This window comes from Ovis canadensis, chromosome 14 (assembly GCF_042477335.2).
Source record: "Ovis canadensis isolate MfBH-ARS-UI-01 breed Bighorn chromosome 14, ARS-UI_OviCan_v2, whole genome shotgun sequence".
Classification (NCBI taxonomy): Eukaryota; Metazoa; Chordata; class Mammalia; order Artiodactyla; family Bovidae; genus Ovis; species Ovis canadensis.
The window spans coordinates 22,979,741-22,997,417 of record NC_091258.1 but is presented as its reverse complement, the minus strand read 5'-3'; the positions used below and the strand labels follow the sequence as shown (position 1 = coordinate 22,997,417).

The following is a 17,677-nucleotide window of genomic DNA, read 5'->3' as shown; positions in this document are numbered from 1 at the left end:
TTATGAAGAGAAATATTAATTGAGGAGCTACAGTAACATCCTTAATTTCCCTCAAAGTCTTGCTGTACACCAAGCTCAGCCTTGGGCCTTCACAAGGGGAGCTAGATATTTACATGGTGTCCAATATCAACCATATGTCGGAGACTGAGATGTTGGTCACCCTTAAAGGTCACCTTTGCACACAAGGGAAGACATTTTCACAGCTTGCAGCACCCCAGTCACGTTATGAGTTGCAGTTTTCTGGGGCGTGCTTCTGTTCAGGGAAATAATACATCAGTTACACCAACAGTAAGTCAGAACAGTGGCGATGAAACAGTCTCCAGCATCCCCATAGATCACAGTAGGCCACCTCCCAAGCCTTTACGTAAACTGTGAGCCGACTTAACATACCAGTAGGTGACCCCTCCATGACGTGGCCGATGTAGGGGCCTTCCCTGAAGATGGGTCTGTTGTCATTCTGATCAATCACGATGACTTCCAGAGGGACCGGCCCCTCGAGAGTCCTGCCGTTGACATCTACGGTCTCCACAAATAGCTATTGGAGCAAAGAGATTGGGGGAGAAAGAAGGCATTCATTCATTAGGAAAATTGAAGTTGGGTTCTCTAGAGAAAGTAGGTTATGTCAGCAATTTTATGAGCCCTTGGCAATATTCAAACTTTGGTCTCAATGGATAGTCACCAGGACTAGAATAGAAACTAAACATTACAGAGTAAAAGATAAAGCTCAGTTCATGCTAGTTCCCCTTGGGAAATTTACAATTAATTCATCAAATCTGCAAAGGAAGTCCACAAAAAAAAAAAAAAAAAAAGGAGGAAAACACCAGCAATCAACCATAGCTGAGGAAACGCGCTTACATTGCTTCTGTTTTTCCAATATCATTATGCTTAAAAGGAATGTTATGCTAATAAAAATAATTGACTAAGCAGTTATGAACAGAGTATATTAAGAAATAACTGGAAGTGTTTATGGTGGTATTTAGGGGAAATTCAGGTCAGTAAAAATTTGTAGAGAACCTTTCTGAGGCAAGGAAGGAGTGTGTGGGGGTCCCAAGCAGGACCTCAGGGCTCCTGCCCACGAGGCCTGTACAGTCTAGGGGGCGTTTCACAGTTTCCTGGCTTCAGATCCCAAGGATGAAGGAAACAGCATCGAAAGACCAGCTGCCTGGTTGCTTGGAAACAAGGAATTACATCTTGGCTTTTCCAGTGAAACATGGAAACACGGGGTCCGTGAAACATGGGGTCCCAATGCTCTCATTTCTAGGCCTGAGTCTGCCTTGATTTAACTCAGGGGCAACAGTCACACTTCTTAGCTATCAGTGTCGTTCCCCTCTTGGGAACTGGTTGAGTAGTTGTATCAGAAAAAGGTGTCTGCAGTCATAATCCTTGGGGAATGGTCTCTGCAATTGGAATCCCAGCACACTCTCTCACTAGGTATGTGACCTCAACCCATACAGTTAACCTCTTAGCTTTATCATCTGTAAAATGGGTTCATAAAATAATCATTATTAGGAATAATGGTAACCAGCATTACCCAGGGCTTACCAAGTTGCCCTATCACGCTAATTCACTTGAGGTTCACAGTGCCCCTATGAACCATTTGTAAGGAGGGAACAGAGCCAGTTAGACAACAGGTCGGTGGAGTCTGGAGCTGGCCTTGTGGAGTCGGTTTGCAGGTTTACATTTTTAACCATTATAAACAATGCTTGCAGATCACTTACTGTAATGCCTGTCACATAGCTCATCTCAAGAATATTAGCTGCTACTATTGCTACTGTTGTTATTATCAACACTGTTGTCAAAACTAGCCCAAATTAGGAAAAGAAAAGAGACATTTGTTATACCCTACCTGAATGTGTTGTAAATTGGTTTCACCCTTTGGAAAGTGTCGACAACACGGTACCTGTGTGCATTCTCAGTTATGCCCAACTCTTTGCGACCCCATGGCTCCTCTGTCCGTGGGATTTCCCAGGCAAGGGATCTTCCCGACCCAGGATTCGGACCCATGTCTCCTGCATTGGCAGGCGGATTCTTTACCACTGAACCCCCTGGGAAGCCCAAATTCATCAAATCTGTGAAGGACTCACGCATTTTATTCCACCTGGATACCTCTCCTGTTAGTGTTTGAGACATGCTGCCCTTACATACATGGGAATATTCATTGGAGTGTTGTTTCTAACAATGAGATAACACTGGTGTCCACTAAGCATCCAGCTGAAAGGGATGAATTAAATATTTATGTAGTAAGACACTAAAATACAGCCATTAGATAAAATGGATCGGCTTGAACACTGTAAGAAAAAGCGCCGAGCCACATGTCCAGGAGGCATGTGCTGCAGATAACGGGGCCACAAAGAGCTAGACACGACCTAGTGACTAAGCAGTAACAAGTGTACACATGTGATGCACACACACGGACAGAGTGTGAGATCAGTACACAGGCATGAAACCAGGCATGTGTGAGGAGAGGAGTTTTTTCCATTAATACTGTCTCATCTTATCACTAGTAAATTCACACACACACACACACACACACACACACACACACACTTTGATTTCTGGGGCAGATAAAATAATGCACACATACCATAGCTAAGAAGAAATTAAATAGGCAGAGCCTTTTAACATCTGCACACAAAGGAGATCTTACGGAGAGTGAAATTTTATGCCGATTTTTAAAGCTACTGTGAGAATACCGCTAAACAAAGAAAATAAAAATCAAGCTTTGGGAGCAATTTCTTCTAATAATGAAGGTCTGGGCTTTTGTCTTCCCCAAATAGCTGAGGACTTGACTTTATTTCAACCAAAAACCTGTCTCTAAAGACACCAGATAACTCGGATTTGAATCCTAAGCCCCTACAGCCTATAACATTTGGCTAGTGTTGTAAACCACAAGTAAGAAGAATAGAACTCACATTTTTGCCAAATTGCCACACTGGGAGGGGCAGACTCTAGATCTCACCTCAACATAATGGAAAGACAGACAGACACTAAGCAGATAAACTGATCAGGATGAATGCCAAATGTTGAGCTGAATCCTACAAAACCAAAGGTATCAACGTGAGAGTATTTTATGTTACAATACTACCCAGAGTTTGACTCCTGAATTTTGTACTGAAAACAATAATGCTAGAAATCAAGGCCTCTGGAACAGGATTGAAAAAGAATGAAGTGCTCCTAGGATGCATTTATTAATTTTAGTTCAGTTCAGTTCAGTTGCTCAGTCATGTCCAACTCTTTGCAACCCCATGAATTGCAGCACGCCAGGCCTCCCTGTCCATCACCAACTCCTGGAGTTCACCCAAACTCATGTCCATCGAGTCAGTGATGCCATCCAGCCATCTCATCCTCTGTCGGCCCCTTCTCCTCCTGCCCCCAATCCCTCCCAGTATCAGAGTCTTTTCCAATGAGTCAACTCTTCACTTAAGGTGGCCAAAGTACTGGAGTTTCAGCTTCAGCATCAGTCCTTCCAATGAACACCCAGGACTGATCTCCTTTAGAACGGACTAGTTGGATCTCCTTGCAGTCCAAGGGACTTTCAAGAGTCTTCTCCAACACCACAGTTCAAAAGCATAATTTTAGTTAATTTAACAGAAATCCATTGAGAACAGTCCTCAGCCCCGTCCTCCCCCATCCTCAGTCCCATCCTCCCTTATCCTCAGTCCTGTGCTCCCCTGTCCTCAGCCCTGTCCTCCCATATCCTCAGCCCTGTCCTCCCATATCCTCAGCCCTTGTCCTCCCCCATCCTCAGCCCTGTCCTCCCATATCCTCAGCCCTGTCCTCCCCCATCCTCAGCCCCGACCTCCCCCATCCTCAGCCCCGTCCTCCCCATCCTCAGCCCTGTCCTCTCCTGTCCTTCCTTATCTTCATCCCTGTCCTCCCACATCCTCAGCTGTCCTCCCCCATCCTCAGCCCTGTGCTCCCCCATCCTCAGCCCTGTCCTCCCCCATCCTCAGCCCTGACCTCCCCCATGCTCAGCTCTGTCCTCCCCCATCCTCAGCCCCGTCCTCCCACATCCTCAGCCCTGTCCTCCCTCATCCTCAGCCCTGACCTCCCCCATCCTCAGCCCCGTCCTCCCCCATCCTCAGCCCTGTCCTCCCCAATCCTCAGCCCCATCCTCCCACATCCTCAGCCCTGTCTTCTGTTATCCTCAGCCCTGTCCTCCGTTATACTCAGCCCTGTCCTGCCCCATCCTCAGCCCCGTCCTCCACCATCCTTAGCCCCGTCCTCCCCAATCCTCAGCCCTGTGCTTCCCCATCCTCAGCCCCGTCCTCCCCCATCCTCAGCCCTGTCCTCCCACATCCTCAGCCCCATGCACCCCCATCCTCAGCCCCATGTGCCCCCATCCTCAGCCCCGTCCTTCCCCATCCTCGGCCCCGTCCTCCCCCATCCTCAGCCTTGTGCTCCCCCATCCACAGCCCTGTCCTCCCCATCCTCAGCCCTGTCCTCCCTTATCCTCAGCCCTGTCCTCCCCTGTCCTCCCCCATCCTCAGCCCTGTCCTCCCTTATCCTCAGCCCTGTCCTCCCCCATCCTCAGCCCTGTCCTCCCCCGTCTCCAGCCCTGTCCTCCCCCATCCTCAGCCCTGTCCTCACCCATCCTCAGCCCTGCCCTCCCCTGCCCTCAGCCCTGTCCTCCCCCATCCTCAGCCCTGTCCTCCCCCATCCTCAGCCCTGTCCTCCCCCGTCCTCAGCCCTGTCATCCCCCATCCTCAGCCCTGTCCTCCCCCGTCCTCAGCCCTGTCATTCCCCATCCTCAGCCCTGTCCTCCCCCATCCTCAGCCCCACCGTCAACCAGTCCTGTCTATACTGCTTGTTCCTGTCTATACTGCTTGTTCTACTTTCTGGATCTCTCTCAAATCCACCTTCTTCTCTCCAAATTCATCATCGCCTGCAGAGAGTAGCTTCTGTGACTTGTTTCCTGGGCCTCTGCAATAGGCACCTAAGAAGTTACTTTGATGTCTCGACTTGACTGCCATGGAGCGCTCAGACAAAACATAATTTCTGGGTGTGTCTGGATGAGATTACCACTGGATTCTGTGGACTCAGGGAAGCAGACACTCTCCCTAGCACATGTGGGCACCATCAAATCCCCTGAGGGCCTGCATTGAAAGACACAGGGGAGGGTGGGATTCGCCCTTCGTCCTCCTGCCTGACTGCAATCTGGGGACCTCCATCCTCTGCTGCTGTCAGGGGTCACGCTTCTGAGGCTTCTGGACTTGGACTGGAATCTATACGTTCAGCCTCCCTGGTGCTCAGGCCTTTGGACTTGGACTGGATCACACCACGAGCTTCCTGGGGCTCCAGCCGGCAGACAGCAGATAGTGGGCTTTCTCAGCCTCTGTAACGGCGTAAGTCAGTTCCTTATAGCAGACTCCTACTGCTTCTGTGTCTCTGGAGAAGGCTGACCAATATAGGCGTCCATCATGTCTTTTCAAAATTTTAATTTATTAATGTCACCCCAGAATGGATACCTTTCAATCACTTCTCATCCCTCATAAGATGAAAGCACATTCCTTTACTGTGAAGAGTCTTTTATAATCTGGCCCAGCCTAATTCTCCAAATTTATTTCACATCACAAGAGATCCCCCTCATTCCTCATTATCCAGGTATACCAGTCTTTTCTCAGTTCTTCCAGCTTATTCTGTTCCTTCCCAACACAGGAATCTCCTTGTGCAGCCCTGCTAGTAAGCACGGGCAACCCATCGGCCATGCTGGTCAGCCCCCACCTGTCCTTCAGATCTCAGCTCAGATGTCACTGGCAGAGAAGAGCCTTCATTACCGATCCAGTCTCCCTTGGGTGTCCCTGGTTCATGCCCCCATGGCACTGGTACCCTGCCTTTATAATACTTTCCATAACATGTAATTGCTTATTTATTTATGTGGCAGTTTGACTAATGTCTGCCTCTCCAGTCCCATCAAGACAGAGGTGAGGTAGGTGTTCATGCCCTAGAGCAAATACCCAAGGCTGAGGCTCAGTGCTCAGCACAGGGCAGTTACTTGATTCAACACTGATGGCAAAAAGTCCTCTCCAGAAGAGGCAACAGCTCTTTAAGAGACTGGAGCCCAGTGCTTTGGCCCCAGCTTTGGACATCTATCCTGTCTTTCCATCCCTGGCACAGGAGGCGACAGCTGGTCCCAGGTTTCATGGACCAAAGACCAGCTGACTCTGTGCAATCTTAATCCATGAACAAGAAGCACAGTAAACCTGGGTAAACAACGCCCAGGCACATCACATTTTGATTACTTTCCTTCTGAAAGAAGGGAACTAACATTTACTTGGTGTCCAGTATATGCCTGGGCTTTCTATGCATTGTCTCACTTGGATCAAGACATCCTGGAGAAATACTCACTGCAGCAAAACTCAGAGAAATTTAAGTACCTAATCTGAAAGCTAGTCTGTGATCCGGGTGACTCTACACTTAGATCTGACTTGAAAATTTGTGCTTTCCCCCACTACACCCTTGTCTGCTAAAAGCTCTTTCATGGACTTCCCTTACACTTTTCTTTTATTCTCTTTACTCTGTTATTCAATTAATAGTTTTGATGAATGTTGATTATTATGTTTCACTGATGACTTATCCAAAGCAAAATTATCCATGAATTTAGGGGTGTGGTGAGGTTATTTAAAATTTTTCCTCAGTTCAGTTCAGTTGCTCAGTCATGTCTGACTCCTTGTGACCCCATGAATCGTAGCACACCAGGCCTCCCTGTCCATCACCAACTCCCGGAGCTCACTCAGATTCATGTCCATCAAGTCAGTGATGCCATCCAGCCATCTCATCCTCTGTCGTCCCCTTCTCCTCCTGCCCCCAATCCCTCCCAGCATCAGAGTCTTTTCCAATGAGTCAACTCTTCGCATGAGGTGGCCAAAGTACTGGAGTTTCAGCTTTAGCATCATTCCTTCCAAAGAAATCCCAGGGCTGATCTCCTTCAGAATGGACCGGGTGGATCTCCTTGCAGTCCAAGGGACTCTCAAGAGTCTTCTCCAACACCACAGTTCAAAAGCATCAATTCTTCGGCGCTCAGCCTTCTTCACAGTCCAACTCTCACATCCATACATGACCACAGGAAAAACCATAGCCTTGACTAGACTGACCTTAGTCGGCAAAGTAATGTCTCTGCTTTTGAATATGCTGTCTAGGTTGGTCACAACTTTTCCTCCAAGGAGTAAGCGTCTTTTAATTTCATGGCTGCAGTCACCATCTGCAGTGATTTTGGAGCCCAAAAAATAAAGTCTGAGACTGTTTCCACTGTTTCCCCATCTATTTCCCATGAAGTGATGGGACCAGATGCCATGATCTTCGTTTTCTGAATGTTGAGCTTTAAGCCAACTTTTTCACTCTCCTCTTTCACTTTCATCAAGAGGCTTTTGAGCTCCTCTTCACTTTCTGCCATAAGGGTGGTGTCATCTGCATATCTGAGGTTATTGATATTTCTCCCGGCAATCCTGATTCCAGCTTGTGTTTCTTCCAGTCCAGCATTTCTCATGATGTACTCTGCATATAAGTTAAATAAGCAGGGCGACAATATACAGCCTTGACGTACTCCTTTTCCTATTTGGAACCAGTCAGTTGTTCCTTGTCCAGTTCTAACTGTTGCTTCCTGACCTGCATACAGATTTCTCAGTTCTTCCTAACACACATGAAAATACACATTAAAACACACTATGAACCTTTGCATATAATGTGACACCCTGCCACAAGTGACAGGTTGGGGAATATCATAGCATTGGCCTAGATATAACATGCTCCCTTCAGGAAAGTTACAGACTTTCTGAAAAGAAAAGAAAAGGCTTGTATCTCTCATAAATGTAGCTCTCAAATGACCATAGTGAATGAAATGGGGAGGTGAATGAAATGCACGTCACTCTAACTCTGTTTAAGGCAAAATTACTTTATCCAAGATTGGAGATATGAAGGTACTGCATGGATGTGAACTAATCGTTTCCACTTTAGGGGCCATGATAGGCGAATACCAGGTCAGCGAGCCTCGTGTGTAGGGGCAGAGAGGGCTTGACCTCTAAAATGGGGAGGAGGTCAAGGAAAACCACAGGAGCCAAAACGGAAGCTGTGCTGCTAGAGTAGCTCTTGTGGAATTGCATAGGGTCCCCTTGGCCCCTGTTCCTGCGAACCCCACTTCCTAGGTTCTCTGTCCTCCTTCCATATTGTGGGGGTGTCTCCACCAGAGGTGGGAACTATCAAGTCACAACCTGCAAACTGATGACTCTTTAAGCCAGTTAACGTGCTGTAATAATGGAGATGGGCTATGCACACACATAGAAAAGAATTCCTTAAAACAACAACACAACATGAACATAATGAGCCAAATTACAAAGCACATACAAGCACACTGGCCTTTGGTGTCACAGCAAATTATTAACATCGTCTCTTTCATTTGGTGTATCCTCTCAGCTCTGTCTATGAAAGACACAGTTTATCAAGGGAAAATTTGATGTTATGATCTAATCCAAAGGGGTGAACTGATGAAAAACAAATGCTGCAAGGTTTTTTGGGGGAATGCCAAAATGAAGATGCTGGCTCTTAAAACAGTAATTTTTCTATGAAATGACCCCAGTAACAGATGTCAAACTTGGATCAATAGGATGAGAAACAAAGTGTCTGACACACAGTCTATGGACTCATGAGTCATTTTGAAGTAAAATGATTTAGAAAACACTTTGGTGACCTTTTTGAACTCTAATAATTCTTCTTTGTGCTAAATATTCAAATGAAATAAGACATATACGATGCAGTAAATTACTTATTTGAGATGATATTATTCAACTTCTGGTTATCAGTGGAGTGTGTGTGTGTGTTCACATGCTTTTTAACCAGATGTTTTTATATCACAGGAAATGAGAATTTAGGAGCTAGGACTCTGGCATAATGTGACTCAGTTTCTCTTTTGGACACAAACATGACGTCTCCTACCCTAATGAGTATGTTCCCTCCAAGTTACCTCTTTTGGACATTAAAACATTTTCTGACATGGATGCTGCTTTGAAATACTTGTATAGGAGCTTCTACTTGGACCAGTTTATAAGTCAAAAAGATGGGCCTTGTTCCTTTCATTCCAGACACCATCTTTTATAATGAGAATAGTATAATGATAGAAATGTAAAATGATAACTAGAAAGCTTGCTGCATGCAATTCAGTTCAGTTCATTGCTCAGTCATGTCTGACTCTTTGTGACCCCATGAATCGCAGTGCGCCAGGCCTCCCTGTCCATCACCAACTCCCAGAATTCACTCAGACTCACGTCCATCGAGTCAGTGATGCCCTCCAGCCATCTCATCCTCTGTTGTCCCCTTCTCCTCCTGCCCCCAATCCCTCCCAGCATCAGAGTCTTTTCCAATGAGTCAGCTCTTCACATAAGGTGCTGCATGCAATTAGGGATATACAAATATTAGACATAACAATATGTCTCATTTGTTAGGCCTAACAAATATTAGACATATTCAGTTGTACATGGGGCTGCAAGTTTAGACATAAAAACTTACACAAAACCTTGAAACACATGTGAAAAATATGATATTTTGACTTGCCTCCACAGAGGACAGGGATAAAGAAAAGATGGGACTCAATGACTATGAAGGTGCTGTGAAATAAGTACCAGGTTCCATGACAGAGTCTAAACTTGACATAATACTGGAAGGCAGTTGAACCTATGTCTTGAGAACCTCAGGGACGTCCACAACTTTATTTTATTTATTTATTTATTTTAAATTTTTAGTTTTTTATTTTTTAAATTTTAAAATCTTTAATTCTTACATGCATTCCCAAACATGAACCCCCCTCCCACCTCCCTCCCCATAACATCTTACTGGGTCATCCCCATGCACCAGCCCCAAGCATGCTGCATCCTGCGTCAGACATAGACTGGCGATTCAATTCACATGATAGTATACATGTTAGAATGTCATTCTCCCAAATCAGCCCACCCTCTCCCTCTCCCTCTGAGTCCAAAAGTCCGTTATACACATCTGTGTCTCTTTCCCTGTCTTGCATACAGGGTCGTCATTGCCATCTTCCTAAATTCCATATATATGTGTTAGTATACTGTATTGGTGTTTTTCTTTCTGGCTTACTTCACTCTGTATAATCGGCTCCAGTTTCATCCATCTCATCAGAACTGATTCAAATGAATTCTTTTTAACAGCTGAGTAATACTCCATTGTGTATATGTACCACAGCTTTCTTATCCATTCATCTGCTGATGGACATCTAGGTTGTTTCCATGTCCTGGCTATTATAAACAGTGCTGCGATGAACATTGGGGTACATGTGTCTCTTTCAATTCTGGTTTCCTCGGTGTGTATGCCCAGAAGTGGGATTGCTGGGTCATAAGGTAGTTCTATTTGCAATTTTTTAAGGAATCTCCACACTGTTCTCCATAGTGGCTGTACTAGTTTGCATTCCCACCAACAGTGTAGGAGGGTTCCCTTTTCTCCACACCCTCTCCAGCATTTATTGCTTGCAGATTTTTGGATCACAGCCATTCTGACTGGTGTGAAGTGGTACCTCATTGTGGTTTTGATTTGCATTTCTCTAATAATGAGTGATGTTGAGCATCTTTTCATGTGTTTGTTAGCCATCCGTATGTCTTCTTTGGAGAAATGTCTATTTAGTTCTTTGGCCCTTTTTTTGATAGGGTCGTTTATTTTTCTGGAGTTGAGCTGCAGAAGTTGCTTGTATATTTTTGAGATTAGTTGTTTGTCAGTTGCTTCATTTGCTATTATTTTCTCCTATTCCGAAGGCTGTCTTTTCACCTTGCTTATATTTTCCTTTGTTGTGCAGAAGCTTTTAATTTTAATTAGATCCCATTTGTTTATTTTTGCTTTTATTTCCAGAATTCTGGGAGGTGGATCATAGAGGATCCTGCTGTGATTTATGTCTGAGAGTGTTTTGCCTATGTTCTCCTCTAGGAGTTTTATAGTTTCTGATCTTACATTTAGATCTTTAATCCATTTTGAGTTTATTTTTGTGTGCGGTGTTAGAAAGTGATCTAGTTTCATTCTTTTACAAGTGGTTGGCCAGTTTTCCCAGCACCACTTGTTAAAGAGATTGTCTTTACTCCATTGTATATTCTTGCCTCCTTTGTCAAAGATAAGGTGTCCATATGTGTGTGGATTTATCTCTGGGCTTTCTATTTTGTTCCATTGATCTGTATGTCTGTCTTTGTGCCAGTACCATACTGTCTTGATGACTGTGGCTTTGTAGTAGAGCCTGAAGTCAGGCAAGTTGATTCCTCCAGTTCCATTCTTCTTTCTCAAGATTGCTTTGGCTATTCGAGGTTTTTTGTATTTCCATACAAATCTTGAAATTATTTGTTCTAGTTCTGTGAAAAATGTGGCTGGTAGCTTGATAGGGATTGCATTGAATTTGTAAATTGCTTTGGGTAGTATACTCATTTTCACTATATTGATTCTTCCAATCCATGAACATGGTATATTTCTCCATCTATTAGTGTCCTCTTTGATTTCTTTCATCAGTGTTTTATAGTTTTCTATATATAGGTCTTTAGTTTCTTTAGGTAGATATATTCCTAAGTATTTTATTCTTTTTGTTGCAATGGTGAATGGAATTGTTTCCTTAATTTCTTTTTCTACTTTCTCATTATTAGTGTATAGGAATGCAAGGGATTTCTGTGTGTTGATTTTATATCCTGCAACTTTACTGTATTCATTGATTAGCTCTAGTAATTTTCTGGTGGAGTCTTTAGGGTTTTCCATGTAGAGGATCATGTCATCTGCAAACAGTGAGAGTTTTACTTCTTCTTTTCCAATTTGGATTCCTTTTATTTCTTTTTCTGCTCTGATTGCTGTGGCCAAAACTTCCAGAACTATGTTGAATAGTAGCGGTGAAAGTGGACACCCTTGTCTTGTTCCTGACTTTAGGGGAAATGCTTTCAATTTTTCACCATTGAGGATAATGTTTGCTGTGGGTTTGTCATAGATAGCTTTTATTATGTTGAGGTATGTTCCTTCTATTCCTGCTTTCTGGAGAGTTTTTATCATAAATGGATGTTGAATTTTGTCAAAGGCCTTCTCTGCATCTATTGAGATAATCATATGGTTTTTATTTTTCAATTTGTTAATGTGGTGAATTACATTGATTGATTTGCGGATATTGAAGAATCCTTGCATCCCTGGGATAAAGCCCACTTGGTCATGGTGTATGATCTTTTTAATGTGTTGTTGGATTCTGATTGCTAGAATTTTGTTGAGGATTTTTGCATCTATGTTCATCAGAGATATTGGCCTGTAGTTTTCTTTTTTTGTGACATCTTTGTCAGGTTTTGGTATTAGGGTGATGGTGGCCTCATAGAATGAGTTTGGAAGTTTACCTTCCTCTGCAATTTTCTGGAAGAGTTTGAGGAGGATAGGTGTTAGCTCTTCTCGAAATTTTTGGTAGAATTCAGCTGTGAAGCCATCTGGACCTGGGCTTTTGTTTGCTGGAAGATTTCTGATTACAGTATCAATTTCCGTGCTTGTGATGGGTCTGTTAAGATTTTCTATTTCTTCCTGGTTCAGTTTTGGAAAATTGTACTTTTCTAAGAATTTGTCCATTTCTTCCACGTTGTCCATTTTATTGGCATACAACTGCTGATAGTAAAAGAAGTTCCATAACAATTTCATGGAGATAAAGAAGCCTACAGAGATTTTGTATAAGTAGGCTACTATGAGTTTATTTTTATCGGATGATCTCCAAAATTAAGTGCCTTGAGCAAAGAAAGAATTGATAGGTATTTTTTGAGTTTTTATTTGCAATTCTTACGCCCTCACTACCTATCAACATCTCACAAAGACTGAAAGTCTTTTCCACCATAGACATTCTCACTGATCACTGAAATTACACTAGACTTTGAATCAGAAAGCCTGCCTTCAGGTTTTAGCTCTGCTACCTATAAAGGGGCTATAGTTGGCAGAATAATGACCCTCCTAAAGAATATTATGTCCTAATTCTGGAACCTGTGGATATGAAAGGTTACTTGGCAAAGGGGAATTAAGGTTGCAAATGCAATTAAGGTTGCTGATCAGCTCACCTTAAAGCAGAGATATCAGTATGAATTGTCCAGGTGGGTTCAATGTGATTATGAGGGTCCTTAAGAGAGGAGGAGAAAAAGGTCTGGGTGATTTGACATGAAAAGGTACTTGACCAGCCACTGCTGGCTTTGAAGATGGAAGCAGAAGCCACAAGCCAAGGAGAGTGAGCAGTAAACAGAAACTGGAGATGCCAAGGCCCCTGCTCTACAGCTTCCCGGAGCAGATGCAGGCCTGCTGGCATGAGTTTTGACCCTGTGAGCTCCATGCTGGACTCTAAACCTACAGATGTACATGATGACAGATTTATGTCATTTTGAGACACTACATTTATGGTAACTTTTTACAGCAGCAATAGAAAATTGATATTGTGGTCATATTATTAATTATTCAAACTGGAACAACTTTAAGAACCAAGGCAGGTATTATCAGCAATTAAGCCACAATGGCAGGTGCAAACCAAGACTGTCCCAGGCTCCCCTGAGTGACACTGTGAGTCTATCTTGTTGAGAAACTTCAGTTCTCTGTATCTAAGTTGGCGCATGTAACAAATGACATTTAGAATGTCATCTTTCTTTTTGTTAAAGGAACAAAAAGATAAGCAAGTGTGTGTAGCACATAAATAGGAAATTCTAAATAAAGCTTTGTTACATCACATAAGGTTTGGTGACTTGGGCATTTGTTTACTCCAACAGACATCTCTTTAGACTTTTGCAAATGTGGATGCAGTACTCTCGATTCAATTCTTCTGTGTCAGCCATTACCCTGAAAAATTGTTTGCCTGTTACGGTAATTTAGATTTTTCTTTGACACCAATCATTTGCATATTCAAGTTATTTTTCTCAGCTTTATTCATGTAGTGAAGTCGAATCTCATTGCGGACCAGCTCCTGGAGAGTTCCCAGGGAAAGGACATTTTTAGTCTTCTGTAACATTCTTCCACCTTCATCTGCACTGCTCTGTGTGTGATGCCCCCCTCGATAGACTGGATGCACTGTTTATAGCTCCCTCAAAAAAATGATCAAAGGGGTGATAAAAGTCTCCCACTTGTTAGATTATTAATTAAAGGTCTTGATATTATTATCAAATGTTCTTTGAAAAGCTTGCTTAGCTTAGAGACATAATATTTCCTTTGTTGATATGAAATTTTACTTTTAAAGTATGTTTTTCCACAACACAATGAAAACACTTTTTTTTTTTTTTTGCTTATGTATGTATGCTCATAACCACGCTGGACTTTGAGGGCATTTTTCTATTTAACTTTTGAAGTAACTTTAATTATGTGAAAGAAATCCATGCAGATATTCAAAATAATTTTACTTAAGCAGCTTGGGTAAAGTCCCAGTGAAAATTCCCTACCCCAAGAGGGGAGCAGAGGCTGAAAATTTTAATTGGTTCAAGTAGAATTTATATAAATCATGGATGCTGGAATTATGCCAGATCCATTAAGGATATGCACAAGGGTTAAGGGGATTTTTGTGCAAAGATGAGAAATATAATACGTTTAAAAACAAAGCCGTAGGAGAATATTACAGGGAATTTTATTTTCACTTGCCTCTCTCCCTTCCTAAAGTGAAATCCAGAGGAATAGAATGCAATGAAATACTTTTCTTTCTTTCTTTCTTTTTTTAAGTTTATAGATCCAAAGTCACTTAGTTAAATAAGTATTAAAATGTGTTTTGTAAAACATTATGTTCTTCAAAATGAAGGTTGATACATAAAATTTAAAAATAAATCCAGATAGATTAAAGAATTAGAAGAAAAAAGTCTTTTTAAAATATTTGAATATTTATGTAATAGAGTAGGTAGTCTTTCTAAATCAGCATTAAAGGCATAAGTTATTATGTGAATTACTGAGAGATTAAACTCCTTAAATGTGAAGTTTTTTATATGACTAAAATACAATAAACAAAGAAAACTCAGAAAATGTTCGCATCATATAAAAGAGGCCTACTATCCTTAATATACAAAGAGATGGTTAAAAATCAATAGATAAAAACAACAGTTAGCAAAGCAAGGAAATAAAAAGGCAATAAACATTATAACTTTAAAATGAGATAACTTTTTGCTTATGTAATTACCAAAATAATTGGAAAACCTGAATAGTCAATCTTTGACAAACTTGTCAGGAAAAAGCATTCTCACACATTACTGATGATATTAAAACATCTTTCTGAAATGCCATTTGCCAATATGCATTACAAGCCTTGAAAACAGGTGATTTTTACTTGCTCTGTATGTGTGTCAGGAAATTAGGGCTGTTTGATAACACGTATACTCATTTCAATATTGCTTAAAATTAGGAAAAAATCACAAAGTTCTAGCTTGATATTGATGAAGTAGACTATGGTGTCTGCACAAAGCGGAACACTACATTGCAGGAACACTTTGGTGTTTAGTCACCAAGTCGAGTCCAACTCTTGGAGACCCCCATGGATGGTAGCCTGCCAGCTCCTCTCCAAGAGATTTCCCAGGCAAGAATACTGGACTGGGTTACCATTTCCTACTCTAAGAACACTTTAGTGAATGGAAAAATATATTAACGGTATGTGGTATTCATAGCATGAATTAAATAATCTGATTGATAAGTAGTACTACTGAATTTTTTTGAAAAATAGACATTACACTATTAAGATTTTATTAAAATATTAACAGTGGTTTTATTGCAGGTAACTACTTTTTTTCACTTTTCTTACTACACTTTTCTGGATTTCCTATAATGGACATGAGTTTCACAGTTAAAAAAGAATCTATAAAATTTATCTTGAAATTGACTACAGACTGGTTGTAATTTATTACAAACAGGGATCTATGGGAACCTGTTAAACTTTGGGATATCTAGCATCGCTCAGTATTGATGATTAATGAGAAACACGGCAACATTCGGTAGTAAGAGATGGTCAGTACTGTGGTAGAATATAGAGAGTGGTGGCTTTACACAGTGTCACGGGTCTCTGATTTTTGGATGAAAAACTGCCTCATGCATTTGACAGAACTTTATAATATGGAACTTGGTCTCATCAACTTAATTTTTTGAACCACCACTGTTATCAATGTCTGCTTTGCCTCCGAAGCTCACTCTTAATTTCACCAATAAATTCTGAGAACCAGAAAAGAGCTGAGGCTCAGAGGGTGGACTGTGGGTTGAGGGAAACTTGGCTTCAAGCCCCGATTTTACCCCATATCAGCTGTGTCATTTTAAATCTATTCAATTACCTTCCTAGAATCTCAACTTCTTCATCTTTAAAATGAATGCCTGTCTCATGGGGTTGTCATGTGTAAAACACATGATGTTCATAAAACATTTAGCAAAACACTTGGCATATAGCAAGTGCTAACTAAATAGTAGCTGCCAGTATCCCTAAAGTTTTTTTGTAAGTTAAGAAAGATATCCTTATAACATTATGGTCTTGATGAGGGTTCACAAACTCAGGCGTCTCAGGGAAGTCTCTGATATGCTGCAGAAGCTGCCTGTAAGCTGTTGTTCAGTCGCTCAGTTGTGTCCGACTCTTTGTGACCCCATAGACTGCAGCACTCCAGGCTTCCCTGTCCTCACCACCTCCCAGAGCTTGCTCAAACTCATGTCCACTGAGCCAGTGATGCCATCCAACCATCTCATCCTCTGTCACCCTCTTCTCCTCCTGCCTTCAATCTTTCCCAGCATCAGGATCTTTTCCAATGAGTTGGCTCTTTGCATCAGGTGGCCAAAGTATTGGAGCTTCAGCTTCAGCCTCAGTCCCTCCAATGAGTACTCAGGATTGATTTCCTTTAGGATGGACTGGTTGGATCTCATTGCAGCCCAAGGGACTCTCAAGAGTCTTCTCTAACATCACAGTTTAAAAGCATCAGTTCTTTGGCACTCGGCCTTCTTTACGGTCCAACTCTCACATCCATACATGACTACTGGAAAAACCATAGATTTGACCATATAGACCTCTGTCAGCAAGTAGCTGAAGCTATCCGGAACTTGTCAGCGTGTAGCTTACTGCCTGTAAGTAGCTGAAGCTCATTTAGAATCAAGAAGATACATACATCAACATCTTGGTGCCAAGATCCCTGTTCAGATCTCTGTGTGAGGAGTGGATTTGGTGAAAGGCAGGGGCCCCAGCCAGAGCTCTCCTCCCCAATGCATTCCCACCCTGTACTCAGAACCAATGTGATCTGAGGGAGGTGGTCAGTGCCCAGTTCCAGGCCCACATGCTGGAGTGTGAGATGATCTCATTGTTGCTCTGGGTCTCCTCAAACATCCAGGTACCCATTGCTGCTATGCTGGTCCTACCACCTGGGCTCTGGACTGCTGTGCCCCTGGGTCTACTTGGCCCTCCAGGCCGGCCTCAGTTCCTGCTCCACTTGCTCCTTGGGAACAAGGTCTAGGGTTCTTTCCCCTCCCAGGTGGCCCTTATCAGCCTCTGTTTCCAGACTGGGTCTCCCCTCTTGGTGGCATCCTCTAACCTTCAGGGCAGTGAGGGCAAGACTTTCTTTTTTAAATTAAACTTTTATTTTGAAACAATTTTTTTATTTATATGAAGGCATGAGAAATAACACAGAGAGATGCCACACTCCCTTGATCCAATTTCTCCCATTGGTAACATCTTGTAAAACTGTGGTCCAGGATGGCAAGTGGAACACTGATGTAA

The 17,677-nt window shown here is 42.5% G+C and overlaps 1 protein-coding gene across 1 annotated transcript in view; it reads right to left on the bottom strand.

Moving 5' to 3' along the window:
• CDH13 (cadherin 13) overlaps nucleotides 1-17,677 on the bottom strand; it is a 1,027,771-nt gene that overhangs the window by 353,991 nt on the left and 656,103 nt on the right. The window contains exon 6 of the mRNA XM_069552548.1: nucleotides 391-535. Within this exon, the coding sequence (XP_069408649.1) occupies nucleotides 391-535 (145 nt within the window). The remainder of the gene's footprint in view (nucleotides 1-390; nucleotides 536-17,677) is intronic.